The 24,111-nt window shown below is 40.1% G+C and overlaps 1 protein-coding gene across 2 annotated transcripts in view; it reads left to right on the plus strand.

The window, feature by feature from the left end:
* Positions 1-24,111, plus strand: part of fam184ab (family with sequence similarity 184 member Ab) — a 233,802-nt gene that overhangs the window by 72,170 nt on the left and 137,521 nt on the right. For both annotated transcript variants that reach the window (XM_074685172.1, XM_074685173.1), the window contains exons 2-3: positions 17,492-17,611; positions 22,895-23,053. In XM_074685172.1, coding sequence (XP_074541273.1) covers positions 17,492-17,611; positions 22,895-23,053 — 279 coding nt within the window. The remainder of the gene's footprint in view (positions 1-17,491; positions 17,612-22,894; positions 23,054-24,111) is intronic.

Consider the following 24,111-nt stretch of genomic DNA (forward strand, 5'->3'; position numbering starts at 1 on the left):
TTGTCCCAGCACTAGCGGAGATGGCGTCTCAAACACAAGTCTATAGCTAGACCTTAGTGTTTGAGGCCCGCACTTCAAATGTACTATATTTACAACAGACCATCTGAGCTTTTTATTTTGTATTTTTGTAGTAGTCATGGAAAAGTCATTAAAAAGTCATTTTGAATTATAAGCTAATTTTTTTTTTTCCATTTTTTAAAAGTATGATGATTGGTATGTCTCTAATAAAAAAACGACTGTTAACTATATTTTCCATCTAAACAAGTTCAATATTTAGGAAAACACACTTCAGTCAGTCAAATGTGACTTTTTCTTACCATGAAATGTGTTGTTGGTGGAGTTCCTTTGTAAAAAAAAAGAAGTTTTCCTGCCCCCTTTCAGTCAAGGACAACTAATTAATGCAGCAATTGCAGCGTGGCACAGTGGTTAGCGCTGTTAACTCGGTGTAAGAAGGTCACTGGTTCAAATCCCAGCTGAGGATAGTTAGCCTGTTCTCATGTCTGTGGTGCTTGTTAGGCTAATTTGTCACTCTGAAACGCCTGTGGGTGTGTTAGTGTTTGTGAGTCTGACCTGTCCAGGGTGAATCCAGTCTCTGGCCTGATGCGTGGGAGAGACTCACTCCAGCATCTGCAACTCTGAGGTGGATAAACAGTATTAGTTGGATGGAACTTGATGCAAACACAGACACTTCATTTTTAGTCTGAAGGACGTGTTGGTATCATAAGGTCTGGTTTTATGAGCCAAAAATAAAAATCAGACCAAAATAATGTTTGTTTTTCATCCCTCTTCAGTCAGAATAGATTTTTATAAGTGAGTTACACCTCTCCTTCATTTAAAATCTGGTGCTGTTGCATTTTTTTTTCTTTTTGCTTAATACCAAAATAGCCGATCCACTGATCCCTGTTTCCACATTTAATTAAAACCAAACTTTCGCACTTTACTCATCGTCTGGAAACTCCATCTCAGCTGCACCCCCACTTACACCACCACCGAACATCCTGTAATTAGCTGACGGATTACGGTGCACCTTACAGTTTAGCAGATCACAGCCGCGCAGTATAATTAAAGCAATTAGGCGTCCTATCGCTGTCTCTCTGCTTCGTTAAATTCACTCCCAGTAAACACATCATACCCAGGCTGTGGAAATGAGACAGCACGTTGCCTCAGTCTGCACTATATTTACTTAGAAACACGGGAAAGTTTGAGATGACATTGGAGGAGGAGGTGAAGTGGCTGTGCAGTACAGAACAGATGTGAGGAAGTGCTGATACCGATATTGGTTTAATAAGCTAATTGCTGTTTTTTCTCCTCTCTGGAAAGGTTATTTCTAATGATGCAGACATACTGAGAGTGTGCAGAAATAATTTATATGTATGCTGATGAAGATATGTATAGTACAGAATGCTGACTCTATTAACAGTAACCGTCTGTGTTGAATATTGACGTTCAAGCAAGTTCCAAAGTCAAACTTGGCCCAAAGCACATCAGTCGATATCTATGCATCCAAATGGCAAACAAACAGAAAACAGTTTTATTTAAGCTGCTTTGCACGGCCATCTTTTTTTCTGCTGTGTCTGATATTACCAGGGTTATGCTGCTCTACCAACCTCAGGGGCTTTAGCATTCCACTCAGGCACATGTAGGGGCCCTAGAGGTCTCAGGACAAAGCCACATTGCTAAATGTAACTTGTTGTATGCAAATAGTTCATTCTTTTCACAAGAGTGGACTTGACTGAAACTCAACTCTGATTGGTAGAAGCCTCAAAAAAACACAATTGGCGCTTTACGGCAAAAGTAACACCATGGATGACCTGATTCTTCACTACATATCAAATTCATACAATGAAAAGCAAATGAAATTTTCACCTCTTCCTGTTGACACTGTGGCAAAATAAACTTTTAACTCTGTCTTAGCAGGTCTCAAGAGTCAGGTAATGATAAGTTACTTTGCTCAGATTTGAGAGCAGCCTAGGGAGTAACTTGGCTCCAACCATCTCAAAAGTGGAGAATAGTTCTGTCCTGCAATCCAGGCCTCACCCTGTCAGAATTCTAATTGCCATAACAGTCGAGGCAGATGTCTGTCTAACATGAGTCTGGTTCTGTCCGAGGTTTCTGCCTGTTAGTTTTTCCTTGCCAGTGTAACTTGCTAAATCCTGCAAAGTCCCACTCATGGTGGGTTAAGATGAGATAAGACTCCTTATCCTGTCGTGATGTTGAGTTTCTGCTCATAAAATTTTACCAACACTAACAGGTCTAGACCATAGACTGTATATAGAGTGGACAGTGTAGCTCTGCCATTTACTATTGTACAGTTTCGAAGCCAAAATACCCCCTTCACAGGGGCCGCCATTGGTAGCCATTGTGCTACCAGAGTCTGCGCAGGAGAGACTGTGAGGGATTCTGGGAGAATCTGAGTGGAGCCAGGTGACAAAAATGATATATTTTTTTTCTTTCGAGAGGCTAATCACTTCTTGACTCTAACTCCCGAAATATTTTATAATCCCTAAAAAAATACCCAAGAACAGCAGCTGTCAATCATCCTTAGACGTGATGTAAAACCACATAAAAGAGGACTTCAATACAAGGCAGTCAAATGGTATCTTTAAATCACCACAGCAATCGTACGTGAGAAAAATTTCTACGAGGTGAATTCATTTTCTAAAGTTTGACCACAGCCCATCTGGAATGACTGGAGAGTCCGATTTTTTTTACCTATACTGCAACCAGCCACCAGGGGGAGCAGTTTCCATGGCGATCTTGCTTCGAGCTGAGCAAAATGACATCCATATTTTTTACTGTCTATGGTCTAGACCTGTTAATGCTTCTCGAAAGTGTCTTGATAAAGCGTTTATAATTTGGCACTATACAAATAAAGATTGCTTGAAAAAAGATTGACATAACCACCTGCTCACTGCACAAAACTCTGAACATTCTGCACTAGAATTTGCCTGGTTTGGAGAAATTTGTGCAAAACCAAATACTACTGGAGTGAAGGTGGCCTATTGGTTCATGTCGCGCTCCAAGAGGTTTGCAATTTATTCTGTCTGTGATAGAAAATCACAGAAATCGGAGTTTCATGCAGGATAAAATGATTACCAAAAAGAGACGATAAACACAACACCAGTCCTATCAAATAACAGACAGAGAGGGGTTATACTGAATGAGCCTACCCATCATATTCAACATGATTCTGCTCATTGGCCTGGTTTTAACCAATAAAAGTCAATAAATGATGAGTGATAGATAATCATCCAGAAATGTCTGTCACCACAGTTGCCTTCGCTTAAGATTAGAAATTAAAATTCCAATTATAGAGTGATTAAGTGATAATGACTCTTAGAAGATAATAGTAATTACCTGCTAATGTGGCTCATTCTTGCACAGGGGGAGGGTGGCACACGTGTTTTGTCACGATGTTCAGCCTAGTGGAATTCAAAGCTGGAGAAGTGATCTACAGGTGTGGATCTCAGGTGATAGAGAGGGGGGACTAGGAAATAGTTTTTTGACACTGGAGGATTACATGTGAGATGTTATAGATAGGCTTACGGGTAGACGTTCAGTGACTTTTTGAGTCTCAAACATTTTTCAGTGAACGGAGAAAGTTCCTCTATATTTCTGAAAAGTTTGCAGCTTTAATAACAGTGTTGAGGGAGCAGGTTTAGACAAACACTAAAATGGAGGAAACACATGCAGCTGGCTCTCCATCATCACAACAACAGTTTGGTATTCAGCCGTAATGATGAATTTAATTGCTTGCCGAACCATTTTTCCAGACAGCTGACCAACCCTCCCTCTAAAAGGGCCCAGCCACATCAATAGTTGTTGCAGCAATTAAATGTCACATCTCCTCTCCTGCCCTCCTTCCACGCGCCTAACGATTTTATTCCCATGGGTGCGGAAAATCGATGCACGGCCTCCAAAATACAGTGTTTCATATCTGCGAGAGTTTACTTTCGAATTCAGGAGCTCATTCAGAGTGAGATGGAGAAATGTGAGACTCAAATGCATTTTTGTGCACAGGTTGACATTTTTTATGATGGTTGGCATCTGTGCAGGGCTGCTATGTACCCTGAATGATGACTGTCTGTAATTCTTTTGTTCCCAGGAATGAACTTCTTAAATCCAGGATCTAAATTTCCACACTATTGTTTTTATCTGATCATAAAGTGGGAGCCATTCCTCAAACTACACCAAAGCGCCGTCACTGTTAACTTCCTCATCCTCTCTATCTTTTTTTCTAGCCTCCTGCCACAGGCTGCAAAATGACTACCGGCTAGAGTTAAGAAAGTGAAATGGTCGTCATTAGACATGGTCATTATCATCAAAGTCTCATCAAGTGACGGAGAGACTTAAGCTTAGAGATGATGAAGGTGTGTGTGTTAGGGTGTGTGTGTGTGCTCAGACCTGAGAGTGAAATAAGGGGAGATTGCTGCCAGTCTGAGTTCATTAAGAGTCATTAGATCCTTTGAGGTTGTTCCACCTTGTTTCTAAAGAGGACCGGCATCTTTTCATCTTTTATTTTTCTCTTTGATCCTTTTTTGAACAACATTTGGTCCCTTTTGGCGTTTTTGCTGTAGCTTTCTGGGCTGGAGTCATGCTGAAGCTTAGTATTTTAGGTCTCAAGCAAGGGGCAACATCTGGTTTAGAAAAATGAAGCCAACGAGGAAGTCCTACAAGTTGGTGTTTATCGAGAATCTGCTTGAGGCTGGCTGCAAAAAGACCGGAAACCTACACACAAAAAGCCAGAAAAGCATTTAGGGATCGTTACATTTTATATTTAGAACAATATGGTATCAATACTGATGCCCAATACCTGGTAATCGGTATTGGTACTCAATGGTACCAGTTTTCTTTACTTATGTGTGCTTATGTGGTAATAACTTTTAGTTTGTTTAATGATGAAATCTCAATTTGAATTTAACATATTTATTTCTTCATATGTAAACGTCTAATGCTGTGGTCATGTCCACAAAAATGGCTAAGGTCTCAAACACTAATTTCACTATTGGCACTAGGGATGGAATGGCTCACAAAATCCATGGTTTTGTGGTCAAGGTTTTCAGTTCGGTTTGATGTTCATTGTTGTTGTTTTCAACACCCCAGATTATCATATATCCTAATAATCCACTGTTAGTAGATTATTTTTAATCAGTTATTTCATGTACAACATGTGGAACCTGGAAGAATGAGGCTGTTTCCCATTTAAAACATCATTAAAGCTGAGTTAAACATTGCCAGTTTCAACACGTTGTTTAAAGATCGGTGATCAACCAGAAAATTGTGATCGGTGCACCGCTAATTTTATTATTGAACAAATTGGTGTTAATATGTGGGTTGTAACACCACATAAACACAAAGAAGTACAAAAAATTGGTACCGTTCAGCACTGATACCAATTGCCAGGTACCATATTGTTTCAAATGTCAAAGGTACCTATCTCTGTGTGTAGTCATGAAAAACCTGAAAGAATGAGGCTGTTTCTCATTGCAAACATCATTAAAGCTAAGTCAAACATTGCTAGTTTCTACATGCCAACTCCTCAGTAAGGAAAGTCACTATGGTCTGTCCCAGAAGTCACCAAGTGACCTTTGCCTCATTTGCATAATAAGCTATTTGAATGTAATTGTCATGGACTCTGTAGGAGGGAGAAATAACATGGAAGAGACAGAAAGCAGGAAAAACACAACATCATAAATATGTTTACAACTACAAATTAACTTTCATCTGTTGAGTCTTGTTTTTTTTTATGTCTAAATATCAACCCTCCTTTTTATCCGGGCTTTGGACCAGCAGAAGTGACCCAAATGAGACACACACTTGCACAATTCATTTGAATGTAGTCTGCTCTGGGTGCAGCAGGAGGAGGCTGTATGTAGAGATGGGTACTGAATAAGTTGCTTCTCTAGGTACTGACCGAGTTCTGTCTGTTGTACCGAGTACCGATTCATGTAAAATCAAACGGTACCATGTTTAGGTACCTGAAGGCATCCTTGTGACTGTGAGGGAGAGGAAGGTTTTCCATGCTGGATATGAACACAGCATTGCAAGTTTATATTTTTTGAGAAATTAATATGCAATTGTTTTTTAAAAAAAGAGATTTTATTGTTAAACAAATTAATATTTAGTAGCACATAAACATGCATTTAAGTACCAAAAATTGGTACTATGAAGTACTGATACCGATTGCCAGGTATTGGGTTTGGGTACCGTATTGTTTCAAATGTGAAATGTACTCATTCCTTTGCCTGTCTGTGTTGTTGACAAGGGAAGGGCTCACAGCAGCATCTACTGTACATTGAGGAGAGTAAGATCAAAGCATACTCTCACGTCAAAGTCTCCAAACTCCAGAAAAGTTGCTAGATTTGTCACTACTCACTTTTTTGAAAAAAATAAAATAAAAGTTGCTAAGTTGGTCACACTCAGTCGTGGTTTTATTCACCACTTTCTGGGACCACCGTCATCAAGGCTCCATCGAAGCCAAACCCTTTAACTCTGTCTTTTCCATTCACCATGTACACAACACACACAACCCCCTCCACAAGTGTCCTGCTGCACGCATATGAATGAGCCACACATGCTACGAGCTGAGTGGTGAAACAAATTTTAAAAAATAAAACATAAACTGGACACACGTGCCCAAAACATGTCAGGTCAACCGGACAGTTTTTCATAAACCATTCCGTCCCTAATCGGCACACACTGTATGGGGGGTGAATTTTTTCTAACTCAGCAGTTTAGAAGATATATGGATCATGAGTTCGTCCAATTAGAGGCACAGCTCAGCTCACGTGACTGACAGGTGCTCTATAATTGGCAAAAAGGAAGCTCAAAGCCTGCGTCATATCCAATATGGCCCCCACCAATGATTGGTTTCATTACCCTGCTTTAGGAACAAAGGTGACTGAAGGAGACTGCGTCCATATTTCATTCAGTCTACAGTCTTCAGGTCGAATGCTTCACTTTTGTGTGCCTTTGTTTCAAAAACCCTGCTGTTAGTTTTGCTTGTGGAGTTTGTTTTGGTTGCTTTCATGCTGCCATTTCAAAGAGTTTGGCAGGATATTTTCTGAGCTTTCAATTTGCAATTTCAAAGACTTTGGCAGGACATTAGAGCAACAAACAAACCTTATTTCACATCATGTTACTTTTCACAGAAAAACATGCTTTTTAACCCCCCCTGTGGTGCTCAAATTGCTCGCATGCTGAAACAACTTGCTCAGCTTTCAGCTCAAACTGATTTCTAACTTTCTCAATGCACGAGGCCCTGATGGGTATCTGAAGTCAATACTAACACAATTTTACCAGAAAAGCTCTCTGTTTGGTGCTGTTTTGCAGAGCCTTTGTGTTGCAACGACTCCTCGGCTCCCCTGAAAGAAGATAAGGCTTGTGTACCTATTCTTCAGTGTATTTATTCTGCACTTAAGTACCAAATGCTCCAGTTTTGAGTAAATCAAACCCCAAAATACTCCACCTTACCCTCAGAGAGACATAAAGCAACAGTATAAATCTCCTTTCCCTCTAAGCTTTGGAAAGGTAGGTAGCAATAAATCTGCAAGATTGTGTGGAAATATTGGCATCTCTGGGAAAAGCGTGTGATCCTTTGGGTTGGCAAAAGCCCGATTAGAGTCTAAAAATAGCTCACAAGAGCAATTAAGGGTGACAAAATTTGAGAGTTTTGCAGAGGTGAGGATAAAACAGCATATTTCACTTTGATCACCACAGAATCTTTTCTTTTTTATTACCCAATTAAAAAGTTATAACCTGGCTCTCCTGTCAGACCACCTCACATGCTATTATTGAAGAAATTGTGATGCTATTCAGTTCAGCTTTAGGGGTACTTTGTGCCTTATTATTCATGATGGAAGCCAAGATTATGTTAAATATGACAAAAAGAGCCAGTATGGTGTGATTTATGGATTCTAAATGTTGCCTCGGTCTCTATATTGCAGGTTTGTCCTGAGTTTAAACCATAAAATCAACCTTAAATGTACTGAAATCTGACAATAATTGATTACAATTCTTTCTGATTGAAACAAAGGTATTATTAAAAACTAAGGTATCATTTTATGTAAATGAGAGCTCCCTATGTTTTCCTGGCCTTGTCAGTTGCATGTACTGATTTAATTCTGTCCTCTTTAAACCGTCACAAACATCCTTCCCTGCAAATGCTGCTGCTGCTCTCTGCGCCTTTGCTTGTCTTTTTCTCACATGAAAGTGAGCCAAGGTGTGCTTTTCCCGCCTCAGGCTGGAAACCACTTGCAACCTACTTCCACACCAGCTCCTCCTTTCATGCTGTGTCTGATTTTACCAGTGTAATGCAGTAGTTTGTATTGTCTCTATTCTGTCTCCCTGGGGGTCTTTGCTGCTGCTCTCCCTGCTTTGTCTTTTCTTTAATTCACATGAAAGAAAGTGGAATGAGTGCTGCTTCAACTCCAGGCATTTGGGATTCCACTTCAGCATGTGGAAGGTCAGGGAACTTACATGCAAATGATTATTTCTATTGTACAATTCTCCCAGCTATAAATTTCGCACATGAGTTTAATGGCCTGTGTAATGCCACATTATGTAATAACACTCCAATATGTAATAATGTAATACATTTTCTCTTCATTATCTAATAACGCTGCATTTTTGTAATAAAATTCTTGAATGCAATATGTAATAAACTTCGCCATATTATATAATAAGTTCTTACATATTGCATCACTTATTACAAAATGTGGGTTGATGCAGGTAACATGTAAGAACTTATAACATAATGCGGCAAAGTCTATTATATATTGCATTCAAGAATTTTATTACAAAATGCAGCAGATTACAAAATGCAGTGGTATTACATCATGAAGGGAAAATGTATCACATCATTACGAGGGATTGGTACGGAATTAGGCACTTTAATAGGTACCGACCTAATTCTGTCAAAAGAACTAGGTACCAATTCATGTAAAATCAAAAGGTACCATGTATAGGTACCTAAATGCATTCTTGTGATCGTGAGGGAGTGGAAGAGTAGGAGATTTTCCATCCTGGACATGAAGACAGCATTGAAAGGTTATATATTGAAGAATAAATATGTTGAATTGAAAAATAAAAACTCTAAAATTTATTATTATACGAATTTGAATTTTTTTTTACTACATTAACACAAAAAAGTACAGAAATGGGTATCGTTTGAATGCCAATACCGATTGCCAGGGTACCAGGTATCGGTACTGTATCATTTCAAATGCTAATGCTAAAACAGTGAAAAATATCTGTGTTTACATGGAAATGCTGAGTGAGGCTGCACGGTGGTGCAACGGTTAGCGCTGCAGCCTCACAGCAAGAAGGTCACCGGTTCAAATCCCCACCTCGGCCGGTGGGTCTTTCTGTGTGGAGTTTGCATGTTCTCCCCGTGCATGCGTGGGTTCTCTCCGGGTACTCCGGCTTCCTCCCACAGTCTAAAAACATGCTTACCAGGTTAATTGGTCACACCAAATTGTCCCTAGGTGTGAGTGTGTGCGTGCATGGTTGTCTGTCTATGTGTCAGCCCTGCGATTGACTGGCGACCAGTCCAGGGTGTACCCTGCCTCTCGCCCAATGATTGCTGGGATAGGCTCCAGCCACCCGCGACCCTGTAACAGGATAAGCGGTATAGAAAATGGATGGATGGATGCTGAGTGACTTAAAACACTGTAGTAAGCATGCCAGGCCTATAGCTGCCGCTATAACTATCTTGTCCAGAAGTGGCAGAAGTGGCTCTTGGTAGATCTCCACTGAAGTAGATTTGGGCCGATCATCTGGTGTATTGGTGAATGCTTAGAGCAGAAGTAGCAGCAAATTCAGCAGCACAAGCACAACATGGTAGTGTTGTGGCACATGCCAACGGTGGCCGCAGCGTTTCAGAAAAATCCCATTCTGGAGGCCGTTTTCAAAGGTTTGTGTTTTAGGTTGTTTTCTTGTAAACAAGAGGTCAAAACGCAACAATACTTTAGCGTTTCATCCTAAAACCGTTGTCTTGCATACACCCCTTAAATCTAGTGTGGTAAAATGCTTTGGTACCTGTGTCCATTAGTGATGCTGTTTTGCTCATTTTCATTTCACAAGTTGCCTGAAAACACTTCTGCTTCCCTGATTCTTCTTCCTTAGATTTTCTTTAATATTTTCTTGTATTCAGGTAAATTGTAAAACACTGGCAGCTTAGAATTTGGACAGTTGTGCCCTTGAAATAATGAGTCTAAGAAGTTTCTCTCCTGTCATTGTTGTTGTCAGAGTTGATATCAGAAGTCCCTCCCCTTTTTGATTTCAGTTGGTTATGTGGGAAAAGTGAGGATGGTGGTTCAAAAGTTTTGCTATTTCCCATTTAGAACACTTTAAAGAGGGTGAATAAGGCTGTTTTTTTATGCTGAGCATACTACATTATATTATCTTTGCCTATAGGAACAGGCACTACCAGCACAAAATATGCTGTTTGTGGACACAGGCCCTAATCCCCTCACAGGAGATACACTCATCAAACAGGGTGAAACATTCTTTAGTCACAAAGTTTTCACTTCATCTTATAAATGCATCACTTTGACTGTGATATCTTCCTAGCTACTACCATTTTTGATGATTTTGACATCAGTAACAGTTTGCTTATTAATCCAGTTTTCTGAAGTTTATTTCTACAAGCAAATATCAGAAGTACATCAAAGGAAAACCATGTTAAAACACTCCACAAGTAGTGTATCCAAACAGCAGAGGCTAAGAGAATAAAAGGCAAAAGAAAACTATGAGAAATGAGTAAAAAAACAACTTAACTGAAAAGGTATTTTAAAGGTATTTTGCTTTTCAGTGAGTGTAGAAGAAAGCAAAGCCATGAAAGTACAGCAGAGGTTAAAAAGTTTCAGTGAAAGTGAGCAGACAGAACAAAAAAAGCCACATTTCTTCAGCTTTTACAGTGTTTGACAGCAGAGTCATATTTCATCCCGCAGCCAGCAGGGACTCAGCTCGGCGTATCACGGCTGGTAAAAAGTCTCTGTGAGTTTCTCAGCTGTGACTTTCTCCCAGCTGACAGATGAAATTTGTGGCATTTGGCTGTCACCGTATCGATCCGCCTGGTATCTCCGTCATTTATGCAAAACCCTCCAAGGACATGAACCGATCGACCCGGGGAGATGAGAAAGGAGCACGCTCGCTTGCAGATTTCTCTTTCTCAGTTTTTATCACACATTCACACCCTGATAACAAGAGCCGCCACACTGTGATGTGTCATCAGCAGAAAACAACAGGTGACTTTAGCTACCCTGGGTACTTCCTTTTAAACAGAGAAAATAAACTGAATCAATTCAGAAGATATCTAAAAATAAAAGGTCCAAAGGAAATGGAGTACAACACAGAATTTTATTAGGTGTTTTATTAATTTTTTTTTCTTTATTTATTTAAAGCAGCAATGTCAGGCCTGTCAGTAAGGTGCTAACGCAGTTATGTGAATAAAAAGTACATTTGGACATGTAAATGAGTCAATATACACTAAAAAAACAACAATTTTTTTTTTTTTTTTCAAAAACACAGGAACGTGATTTTTAGATATTAAAGCCCTTTTTATCCTGAGTATACCGTCTTTTAGTCTTGCCAATCAGGATTTTGTACAAATTTTTTGGACCTATCAGTGTGGAAGTTCAGTGTTGAAGCTGTTGCCTCATATGAAAAAAACACCCAGAATCTGACTCTACAGTTACTCCCTTTTTAAGCTAGTGGTTCCCAAAGTGGTAAATACTGACAAGGGGTTGCAAAATGTCTTACGAAATCAAAATTTGTTAAAATGTAATGTTCCATCCATTATTGTGAAAATATAGATTAAAACAGGATTTAGATCTTATTCAAAACAAGAGAAACAAAAAATGTTCAATCTGTTTTCCACATTTCTTTGTTGCCATTCGACTCCAAGGTCACAAAGCCAGGACAGTGACGGTGTCAGCAATGGTAGCTTAATTTAGGAAACAAAGAAATATGTGCTCATAGAAAGTCTATTTTTTTTACCTATAAGTTAAATTAAGTATATTAAGGCTTTCCTTTGTTTTTTTGTCTGTCTTTTGCTTGGCCTATTAGTGTACTATTTAGTACAGGGGTGTCAAACTCATTTTCACTGAGGCATCAGCTTAATGGTTCCCCTCAAAGGGTCAGGTGTAACTGTAAGACGCTATAAAATGTAGCTAAATAAAAATAGAAAAGCACTCAGAGAGCGCAGACCTCCTCCAAGCATATTGTGATTGTCACCAACACTTTAGTCCTACTTTAATGTTATACTCCCTTTCAGCAGACTGTCTCCTTCAATTTGGTGTTAGTTGCAGGTTTGTACAATAATTTGTTACCTGACAGTGTTGAAAATGATGATGACCCAGTACATATTTCATATTCTGGATCTTAGTATCCAGAATATTGCCAGGATCTGGATCTTTCTTTCACATCTGTCAGAAATTATGGTGACCTTGTCTTGTATTGTTTTGTAAAGCAATCCGACCATTTATTGTGGAATTATATACACATATGGTGAACACAGCCCTATCTCACAATGATACAGAATCTTCTGAAAAAGTCCTGGATCCAGACAGTGATCCAGATCACCTCCCACATTTAATTACTTCTTCCATATCCTATTTTGAACATTTCCTGAAAATTTAATCAAGATCTGTTTGTAACGTTTTGAGTTATATTGCTCACAGACAAACAGACAAACTCTCCCAAAACATAACCTCCCTGGGGAGGTAACTAAATGTATCATGATATAAATACAACGACTGCTTCAAAAATGCAATCTCTGAAAAAATCTTAAAAGGGGAAATTTCTTCAGCCACAATGAAGCCAGCCTTCACCACTGTGACGTTTTGGTTATGGCTTTTTTGAACATATCCTGCTGCGACTGCAGTTTGCATTTTAAATCTTGCTCTTACAAAAGACATACTGTTTTTCTCCATGAAGGACCAAAATGTATTTGTCTCCCCATCTTTCATAAAACAGCCTCCACTCTGCATCAGATTTTCTCTTCCTGGACATTTTTGGATCATTGTTTTATATCTCAATTCCACTAGTTTGGAAAATGGTACTGATGTGAAAACACTGTCCAGTGACCGTCACTTTACGGGTAACATAATCGGTAGGTGTTATAGGAAACATAGCTTATGGTCAATATACCCTTTTGACATGTTTATTATAAGACAATCAGACCTTTTTGAGCTCTCGTGGGCAACAAAAATGGCATGGTGGGCCATATTTGGCCCACAGGCCCTAAGTTTGAAGGATGATTTAAGGGGTGGCGGCAGGACGAAAAGTTTTGTAACTCCTCTTTTAAACAAATCGTGTTCCAGCACAGGTCTTATTCCCTGTTCTTCTTAACCTTTCCACCAATCCCAGCTCAGTCAGGGGGTCATTAAAGTGACTTAGGCTGGAAGACAAGTGTAAAGTTATTGGTATCAACATTATTATCATTGGTGGGCAGCAAATGTGTGATAATAGGCTACGAGACAAGGTTGTACAACTTCAAACTGAAAGTCCTTCGGCTCCCGAATCAGGTCCTTTGTCATGGTAAAGGTGTTGGGAAAAACTTTTTATTGTTTTCTTGAATTTTGTTTCCCATGAGCCTTTTTTTTTTAGATTGACTTCAGTTATTGTTAGTATTGACCCAGACTTTGGCCTTCATATTCTGACATTATCGGCAGTTTGTGTCTCTCTGGAGGCAGTTGTCATTTTCTTGATATTTCACAGATATCAGGACACATTCAATGTCCCCAACAGTCACACACCGTTTTTTACCCTATCTGATGATTTGTCAGACAAATTGAGCTGTCGAGTTTTGACTCTGATGCTCTGCTTCGTGATGCTCTTGTTGGTCTCTGTTGGTCCGTCATTTGCTTGGTTGGTGCGTGCACATTTACATGTGTGTTTCCGTGTGTGTGTATGCACAACAGAAGACCCCACACCACTAAGATTATGGAATTCCATCTGCAGTAGCGTGCCAATGCGTCTCGGGATGTGATGGAGATTTCAGCTCCTCTAAGTGTTACGTCTTCTCCTTTCACGTCTTTTAAGCTGATGAGAGACTGAGCGGGCTGAATAATTTAGACATGAGAAGCAGGGGGATGTTTTATTTTGAAGCAAACTGAATTTTCCCGGCTTCATGTGGCATCTTTCAGTTTGTCTCTGATCTCGGACGCTCCGTTCCTCGTTTGGGAACATGAAAAAGGAGAGAGAAGGAAGTGAGATGAGAGTTATAAATGAAAGTAGATATTTTAAGACTCTGTGGAATTACTCTGTGATACTTCAGACAGTATATGAATAAACTTTTTGGCTTTCCAGACCATTCTTTTCCTTCTATTTTATCCTTTTTGACTTGTCAAGTCAATAATATACAGCCCTAGTTTCAAGGGCCCCCTACTTTGATTCAAAAACAGTTTCATGAATTTCCTTAAACTTTGCACTTTTGGCTCAGGAGTCAAAGTTTTCACCTCTCAATGGGTTTGTTTTTGTTTTTTTGTATACATGCTAATACAACCACAAAACCAAGCCCTGGCTATTCTGTTTTTGGACAGGTTACAATGGTGTGCTAGCATGCTAACGTGAAAACGTCACCTTACGTAATTCAAGGTCAGTAAAATAAAGGAGAGTATGACTATCATGGCTGAGTACCTCATCATTAAGTTTCCCTTTTTATACAGAGCTTTGTTGGTGTCAGCAAAACAAGGCTAAGTGTGTGGGGAATAAGTAAATAAGAGAGCAAAAACACCACCACTTGTCAAAGAAATCCTTTAATCTCTGTGTGAGCCGTGGCAGAGCACAAAAAGGAGATGTCACAGTCTCCCAGAAAGCTCCAGCCTTCCTTTTCTCTTCTTTTATTTTCTTTTTCTTCTACTGTTGATGGACTTTGGTCCAGAGTAAACAAAGGTCCTTTAGCACCATCACACAGTTCAGTGTGCTGAATTATTGACTTGGCTTTTCAAAGAGGAACCACAAAGCTTTGTTCCTCACGGGCATCAGAGAGGGAATATGGGGAATGGAGTCTCAAGGGGTTTTCATGTGGAAATGTAAAACCCATCGCTGTCTTTCTGTTTCTCTCTGCCTGTGAGCAGGGGATCACTGTGCTGTCAGATTATGGCTCTGCGTGTATTTCTAGGATGGATTTAAAGGTCAGTTCCATGCACAACAGTTTGCTTGTATTATTTTTATCCCAGGCAAACCAAGGCATGGACTAATTTCTAATTTATGACGATGGGGAACCACTGCTGCTTCAGAGCTAATACTAAAAAATCACAACTTGTACTGGAAGGCTTTTGAAGGAGTTTGTGCTGCATGCAGCCCTACACCACAGCTCTGCTCATTAGCAATTTAGAAGCACTATAAGCTTTACAATGCAGCAGTGATTTGCATTTTCTGACAGATTTACGTCCACATTACATTTGATCTTAAAGCTGATTTGAAGGACACTTTGAATTAGTGATTGGGAGGGGGAGGGGTTCAGATTGGAGTCATGCTTATTGTAACGTTGTTAAGAGGCTTCCCCAAAATCCAGCAAAAAACAAGGTGTTTTTGGTGAATTATGGTGATTTTTTTCTAATTGCAAAGCTCCATTTAATTAAAAGCAAAGTGCTCCTAAAAAGCAGTTTTATCTTGGAAACCTTTTCACTCCCTTTGAAACAAAGTATACAGCTGATGTATTATTTAAGGTCAAACCAAGGTCTTTTTTTAAACCAAACTTTGCCTTTCACAGGCGAAAAAAGCAGAACAATACCATGGTTTGGAGCTTAAAGCAAAACAGCTTCTGCTCTGATTCCTGAATGCTAATCCCACAATCTGAGGACAGTATTTAGCTGTGGACATGTTTTAGTCCCATACAGTTGTCTATGAACTTTTGAACTACTTGGCCGAACACTTTTCTGGTGCAATCTTATAATTGACAATCTGTAAGAAGTGGTAAAATGGTTGCAGCTGTGCCAGAAGTAAAGTGAAAAGTGTATATCAGTGATCACAAATGCATAAAATCCTCTCTGTCTGAGGTGATGATTCAGTGGAAGGGCCCCTATTTATTAATACTGCAGTTATATTAAGACATGGATTAGTTAGAACACCTTTATAAGCAATGGTTTTGCCAGCTCATTAAGGAAGTGGCAATATTACCAAAGGGACAACCTTAAGTCACTCTAAAAACTGCAGTTCCCTGAGTGTCCACTTGAGGCTTGGGCCACACAAATTCTCACATGAGTCCACATAAGTAGGTTTGGTAGTATTGCTCTGTTCTGGAAAGTCCCTGCCCTTCCACATGCACGCCAAGACCAAGGTAGGGAGAGCAGCAGCAAAGACTCAGGAGCTGTGGGATGATCGTGACACAACACTGGCATAACACAGGCCCAACACTGGCCCAACTCTAGCCCAACACTGGCAGAATACCGGCCCTACTCTGGCCCAACACTGGCAGAATACTGGCCCAACACTGGCAGAACACTGGCCCAACTCTGGCCCAACACTGACAAAACACTGGCCCAACTCTGGCCCAACACTGGCAGAACACTGGCCCAACTCTGACACAACACTGGCCCAACTCTGGCCCAACACTGGCAGAACACTGGCCCAACTCTGGCCCAACACTGGCAGAATACTGGCCCAACTCTGGCCCAACACTGGCAGAACACTTGCCCAACTCTGGCCCAACACTGACAAAACACTTGCCCAACTCTGGTCCCACACTGGCACAACACTGACCCAACTCTGGCCCATTACTGGCACAACACTGGCCCGTTTCTGGCCCAACACTGGCACAACACTAACACAACACTGGCCCAACTCTGGCACAGTACTGGCCTAAAACTGGCACAACACTGAAAAAACAATGGCCTGACTCTGGCACAACACCAGCCAAAGATTGACCCAACACCAGCAACACACTGAAAAAACACTGGTCTGATTCTGGCTCAACACTGGTATAACACTGGCCCAACTCTTGCTCAACTCTGGCCCAACACTGACACATCACAGGCCCAACATTGGCCCAATATTGGCCCAACAGTGGCACATTTTTAAGCACAGGGCAACATCCACTGATGTTCTTCATTCGCACATTGCCTAATCCTGAAATGAATCCTTTCCCTCCAGGGACAACAAAGTCTAACTCTAACTTAAATACATTGAATTATTTCTGATGAGTGCCACTCAGGGACTTTATAGAGGCTGTGTATGTAGGTTGTGCATTCCCATCTGATAAGAAATACATTTCTAGCTCTTGAGGTCAACAGCTTCATCCTTAAAACTTTTTGTATCACTCTCTTTTATCTTTCCTTCCTTTGCTGTTTCATCCTCTTAAATCACTGAACAAATAAATCCAGAAAACTAGCTGTAGCCTCCAGTCTGAAGTAGATCTCGAAGGCTGATCCCCAGCTTTGGGAGGAGAAGTTGGTCAGCCACTAGTTTTTTTTTTTAATGCTGCAATAACTCCTGATTATAAACATGTCTCATGGATAATGGGCTTCTCCCCTCTCTGTTGCAGGTTATCTATGCACTGAACACGAAAAACGACGAACACGAGGCCGCCATCGCCACTCTGAAGGAGGCGCATGAAGAGGAAGTGCAGCAGATTCTGTCAGAGACCAGAGAGAAGATCTTACAGGTTCACCTCTTAACTTATCTTTGTTTGATGTTTCATTAACAATTAACATTTTTTGATAGGTAATATGAAGCCTGTGGGGAAAAACAGTATCATATTGGACTAGTTTTTTCCCCCTCTCTGTTTTTCCTAAATAAGGGTGGATAACAATTTTTATTTAATGGACACATGGAAATACTGAAGTTTTTTGATTTTTTTTATATGTAAATAGGGCAGAAGTGGAGAAGCTTTGTGTAGAAGTGAATGAAAATGTCCAAGGACTGTTACAGCAGAAGCTGCTGACATAAAATTTCTGAATAGTTTACACTTAAAGGCCTTGTGAGGACTTTATAAGTGATCAAAAAATAGTCTTACTTTTAAATACTTGTCTGTTCATAATCCTCAACTTTAAAAGAGATTATCAAGGGCAAAATTGATTATTTCTCAATGGTATTTCTCAGTATTTGTGGTCTGTCTGTAAATAGACTGAAAGTCTCTGTGATGACACTATGCTGGCTGGTGGAGTTTAGCATTGAGAAGAAAGATCCGTCCGTTTTCTTGAAGAAAGGGCTCAACACCCTTTGATTTAATTTCTACCAATGTTGGGCACTGGAGCTGTAATAGCAAAAAGAAAAAGGACATCTGAGCAGAAGAAAGCTAAACAGGAGAGTGATAGAGCACGAGCTACAACATAGGCTAACCTGTTTGTGATCATTTTCTTTCCAACCCTCATCCAGCAGTTATTCTGCAGTGCTCTGTTCTAGGGATGGGCAATGGTTTTTGAATATTCAAAAAGTAATTAACATTGAAAATAAATAAATAAATAAATAGATAAATAAATAAATAAATAAATAAATAATTCATGTGACGATGGTTTTGTCCTATCTGCAGCAGGTTGCAGTTTTATGCTGGATGCTAAAGCTGTAATGCATCAATTTTACATAAAAGCAGGTCGAGCAGGATAGGAAGTTGTGCACCACCTAAAATGCCCAGTGACTTTCAGAATAAAACAAACCATGCCTAAACCAGATTATATTTAACTTGGCTACAGCAACAAACTGGCATAAGTGTAACCAGGCCAGGAGTCAACAGGCTGGAGGATTTACAGCCAAAACAAGAACGAGAAGATGGCAAAAATGGATATGAAAGTGCGGGAACTTCTTCGAAAGAATAAATGAAAAGGAATTGCAGTGCAGACTGTTCAAGGTTAGGCTAGCATATTACAAGCTGTCAACAACTATGCACAGCCATGTCACAGCAGTGAGGTGTGGTGCTGTCTGCAAATCAACAGTCAATGGCAGGGTTCTTCACCCAAGAAGCAAGTTAGATAATCACCATGCAGATCAAGCAACAGCCCTCTCCATCTTTTTCAAAGTGCACTGCAAAAACCTGAAATCTTACTAAGTGTGTCTGTCTAATTTTCAGTAGAAAATGTCTTGTAAGACTTAATATGAGCCACATTCACCTGACTGGTACAGAAAAATATCTTGCATTTAGTTATCTAAAGAGAAAAATGAGGTCTGAATTGTTTGTAACAAGTAAAAAATAATGATCTGCCAATGGAACAAGCTAAAAGTTACTTGTATTAATAAATAAAACACTCGATAAGATTTTGTTCTTTTGCAGTGTGTGATGATGGCAGGTATGTGTATATGGGTGGGAGGCAGTGGCGGCAGCTTGTGTGTGTGTGTGTGTGTGTGTGTGTGTGTGTGTGTGGGGGGGGGGGGCAGACAAACTTTGAATAATTTTCAAATAGTTAAGAGCAAATATTGATTTGCTCTTTTGCTTGAAATGCCCATCCTTAGTCTACTCAAACTTGAGAGTCTATCAATGAAATGAAGAGTGAGGTTACGTTAGCTCTGCTTGGTGAGGTTGGAGTTGGTAGATGAGCTCTGGTAGGGCATAACCAGGATTCACTAATGCTGTGGACACACCTTAGAGCACTGGGCTGTGAGTAACACTGAACAGGTAGTCTGCTCACCTTCTGGACACTAAACCACGTTACAAACCGAGTTTACAAACAATAGCTCTACATAAATACAGATAAATGCATTACTTTGTCATTTTGCACCATGTAAAAAGTTGTCTTGAACAAAGAAAAGTCGTGTTAAAAAGATCTGCCCTTCCGCTTGTTTTGCTTCCAAAATGAGAGTAACATCTTAAAAACAGTGGGTGATGGTGCTCATGGGAAATGGGGTCTTTAGACCAAACAAACATGACCAGTTCCAACCAAAGGTGTCACTGCAGTCATTGTGAGATGAATTGTCCTCACAGGGCTTTTTGTCCTCAAGAGCCCCAAAAAGACTCAAAAAATAAAACAATACAGAAATTTTGCTATCTCCATTTGTCTTAACATAATAAATCAGTTCTGGCCTCATTGATTATTGGCTTACATGACGCCCACACTATATTCTCCATCTTTCTTTTTTGAGCAATGTCAGACAGGTTCATTTCCTCTGTGCTGCTATGCAGTTGAAATGTAAATGGACACAGAATACCAATGATGTTTTGTGTCCTCAACATTAACTCGGAAGTGAGCTAACTCGCTGGTATTAAAAGAAAGAAATCAGCTTTTGTGGGTGTAAATGAGCATTAATTTAAATAAGTAATGCAATCACTCGCCGCTTCCTGGGAGGAATAAGTAAATGCATATTGCAGTATTACTTTTGGAATGATTAACAACCTCAGAGTCTCTAGTGAAACAGATGATTAAGAGGAGTCAAACTTTTCTTCGTGTTAGACTCCTCATTTTAAAGTGAATCTTTAGAAATTGATTCAATGGGTTTGGATCAATCAGTCAAGACAAAAAGCTCACTCTTTACACCTTTCAGCCATGAGAATATGTCTACGTGCTACAGCTTTACACAGTATCATATGGAGACGATGCAACAGAGAGCTCAGATCACATTGGATAGAAAACTCATCAATATTTATGACCTGAATATCAAATATTTAGAGTACATGTCATCAGGCTTCATGGTAATTACCAGTTTTCCTGAAAGCAATGTGACTAACCTTGCACAGCTAAACATATACATTCAGGCGTTTACATGCTACACTTCTGCACAACCTCTGCCTGCAGGGAAGGTTGACTGCTGTGCTCTGAATGGAAAATATGTGAAACTGAATGTGATAAATCTGCTTCATTTTCATCCTCCACTCTCTTTATTTGGGTTTCAGAATGAGACAAATCAGGGATAACTTTTCTGCAAAGCCTGTCAGCCAATCGGTGCAAAATTGGAGTTTTAATTGAAGCTGAAATCAGTTCTGAAATTCTAATTCCATCTGTGATTTCTGTTTGCTTTCTGCAAAGAGACGTTTCAAATCCCAAATCTATTCATTCCTGTTTGTTGCAGAGTGCTAAAATGCTCCAGTTAAATCAGGAATTAGGAGGAAACTTTAAGTTCTTGTGAGTTTTAGTCTCACATGACCAACAAAAATAAAACATTATGAAGAAATAGAGCTGTTTGTATCAGTGCCATAATGCTTGATGTTCTATGGATGGTTTTGATGTAAGTTCATAATCAATGGCAGGTTAAAATGCAAGAAAACACTAATGAGGCAGTCAGGAGTGAACATAATGCATTAAACATGTTCATTTACAGGGTTAAGTCAGGCCCTGTGGGTAAGTCGTGCGCTGATGTACTGGGCAGCCCTGGTTTGTCTCTAGTGAAACAGATGATCCAGCCTGAGGCTCTTTTCCCACATGTCATCCCCCCACTCCCTCTGTTTCTCTGTTTCCTGATCAGTTAACTGTGTTAAACATATTAGTAAACAGTGTCTTGGTTTGGTAATTGGTTTGCAGAGTGAGGCTTACACTTGCAGAGCTAGCACCCCAAGCCTTCAGGCCTCCTTCAAGGCAAGTGTCACATCGCTTGTACTGGTTACACTTGGTTGCTCCAATTGAGTGTTTGCAGGCAGTAAAACCAGATGTGGCCTAAATAAAACTGTATCCAATTTGCTTAATCAAATTACAGACACCAGGCTACAAAACGCTAACTGCTATCTTTGTTTGTTATTGAGTTAGCAGAGCATCATATCACCAAAGCTGTGGCCATTAGCCAACACTACAACCTAGACATGATAACTGACTGGCACTTGAAGCTTATGTCACCATTTCTAATTTGTTTAACCCGCTTGTAATTCTGGCACTAACTAGTGATGCTAGGAAAGCATTAAGGATTAAACATTATGAATTTAACATTGCTTTTCACTGAGTTGCAGAGTGATGCTAACACTTGAGGAGCTAACATCACGAGCCCTTGGTCCTTGCATAGTCTTTGCAGGTTTATTTCCTGATGCCTGGGCCAGTTCCACATAGTTCCAGTTAATGGTTATAAGGCAGTTCAGCCAGATACAGTGTACATTTAACTTTGTATACATTTAATAGTCCAAAAAAAAACTAAAAAAATAGATACAGTGATACAAAATACAATCTGCCACCTTAGCTTGTTTACATCCAGTTATTAAAGCATTAGCTAGCCAGCACTACAGCCTAGAGATCACATATGACTGGCACGTTAAGCCTGCAGTGATAAAATAAGCGAATAAATAAATAAATAAATAAATAAATAGTTTAATTTACCTTTGAAAGTGGCGCTATCTAGTGGCACTGAGGAAAGCACTTAAGATTGAGTATTTTTTATTAACATGGCTATTTATGGTGGTTAAACAGCGTTTGCCGGTTTGCTGAATGAGGCTAACGCTAGCAGAGCTAGCCTTTGGTTCACCTTGCAGGTTCACTTCCTCAAGCCTGTACTGATAACACTGAGTTGTTATAAGCCAGTTTAACCAGATATAGCGTACATAAAGCTTTAACTACTTTTCCAAGATCAAAATACAGACAAACCATGCTGCTCCACAAAATGCCATCTGTGCTTGTTTACATCTGGGTAGTAGAGTGGTATAGCACTAAAGCTGTAGCCATTAGTCAGTGCTGCAGCCTAGACCCCACATTTGATCAGCACTGAACCTGCAGTGATAAAAATATTACTTATTTGTTTAACTCGTGTAGTTCTGGCACCAACTGGTGTGATTACTTTTCATTCTTTTACTCAACAAAATATCATTCCTAGCTTAAGCAGTGAAATCTCTGCTGCCAGGATAAGATATTAGATTTACAACTTTGTCGCCAAAATCAATGCAAAAAGGAAGTTCATGGAAGAGCCTCAAGTGATTAATTTTGTTATTTTTCCTTCACTTTATTTCAATTGACAAAATCAGGCCTTCATATCATTTAATCATACCAGTTGTACCAGTATGATTCCAAACCATAACTCTGAGTCCCTCCTGTTCTCCTCCATCCAGTACAAGAGTAAGATCAGCGATGAGATGGACCTAAAGCGGCGGATCCAGTCTCTGGAGGAGTCCATGGAGCTCCACGAGAGGATGAAGAGACAGGCGCTGGCTGAATTCGAGAGTTACCGCCAGAGGGTGGAGGACATGCAGCTCTGCACCGAGGCTCAGGTAGACAGACGATTGATGTGTTGTGTGACGGTGTGTTTGTGTGAAAACCAGCTGTGCCCGGCATGAAGCTGCAGTCACAGCTGCAGGTAATCAGAAATAATGCTTGTTTCTGTCCCCTGTTGTGAGGCTGGAGAGGCTTTCATGTCTGTCAGCACCAAGCTGTGTGTTTGTCCGCACTTTTGACTTGTTCAGAGCTGTCCTCTTTTAACTCGGTAGTTTAGTTCCTTGCTCTTAAAAAATGAGAAGAGGGTGAATGTGCCTTTTGTCTCCATTAGGTTGGTGGGTAAAGAATTGTTTTTAGATAAAGTGTATTAATCAGTGTCTAAAAATAGAGTATGGTGTAATTGAACGCAGCTTGTTTCCCTGTAGTCTGTGTCAGGAGAGTACCAGTCCCATCGTGGCAATAATAACCTCCACGCTGTTATTCAACATGCTTTGAAAACACTTACAGAATATGAATCAGCCTGTTTCTTTGACCTTTTCTGATGTGTGTGTGACTAGAATACAGTGAGCAGTGCTGCAGATCAATAGAACAGCTGACAGACGCAGAGATGGATGTATGACATTTATAGATTTGTGCACAGAGACTCGAGGATGGGCAGCTCAGCTTTGGAGAATGTATTTAAAAAAGTCTGGATGGATGATTTGGAGTGACACCAGAGAGAAAGTAACACACAGCCGCGCTGAAGCACATGCATAGGTGTGTTAGCACTCCTGTCGTTATGACACTTCGGTGCCGATGATGGATGTCGCTGGCCTCAATGCGAGCACTGAATAGCCGAAGCTGTCAATCACACCTTTACCTGACAGCCATCCACGTCTCAGAGACCGCTCGCTCTCAGCTTCCCCTGACCCCAGCTCCAGTGAGTCTGAGACTTCACAAAATCCAATATTCAGGGGAATGCTGTGAGCTTGTGTTCAGGTGCAAAATGCATCCAGCGGTTCGTGTGGGTCGCTAATTGTGTAATTATCTGACAGTTTAGGATATGAAATGCCAATTTTAGTCTGCTGCCAAATTAGATGAAAGGGATGATTCTGTGTATGAAAACCTGGCCTAA

The sequence above is a fragment of the Halichoeres trimaculatus genome, unplaced genomic scaffold (assembly GCF_033239565.1).
Source record: "Halichoeres trimaculatus isolate MK-OKI-2021-1 unplaced genomic scaffold, fHalTri1.1 fHalTri1_scaffold_13, whole genome shotgun sequence".
In the NCBI taxonomy this organism is placed as follows: domain Eukaryota; kingdom Metazoa; phylum Chordata; class Actinopteri; order Labriformes; family Labridae; genus Halichoeres; species Halichoeres trimaculatus.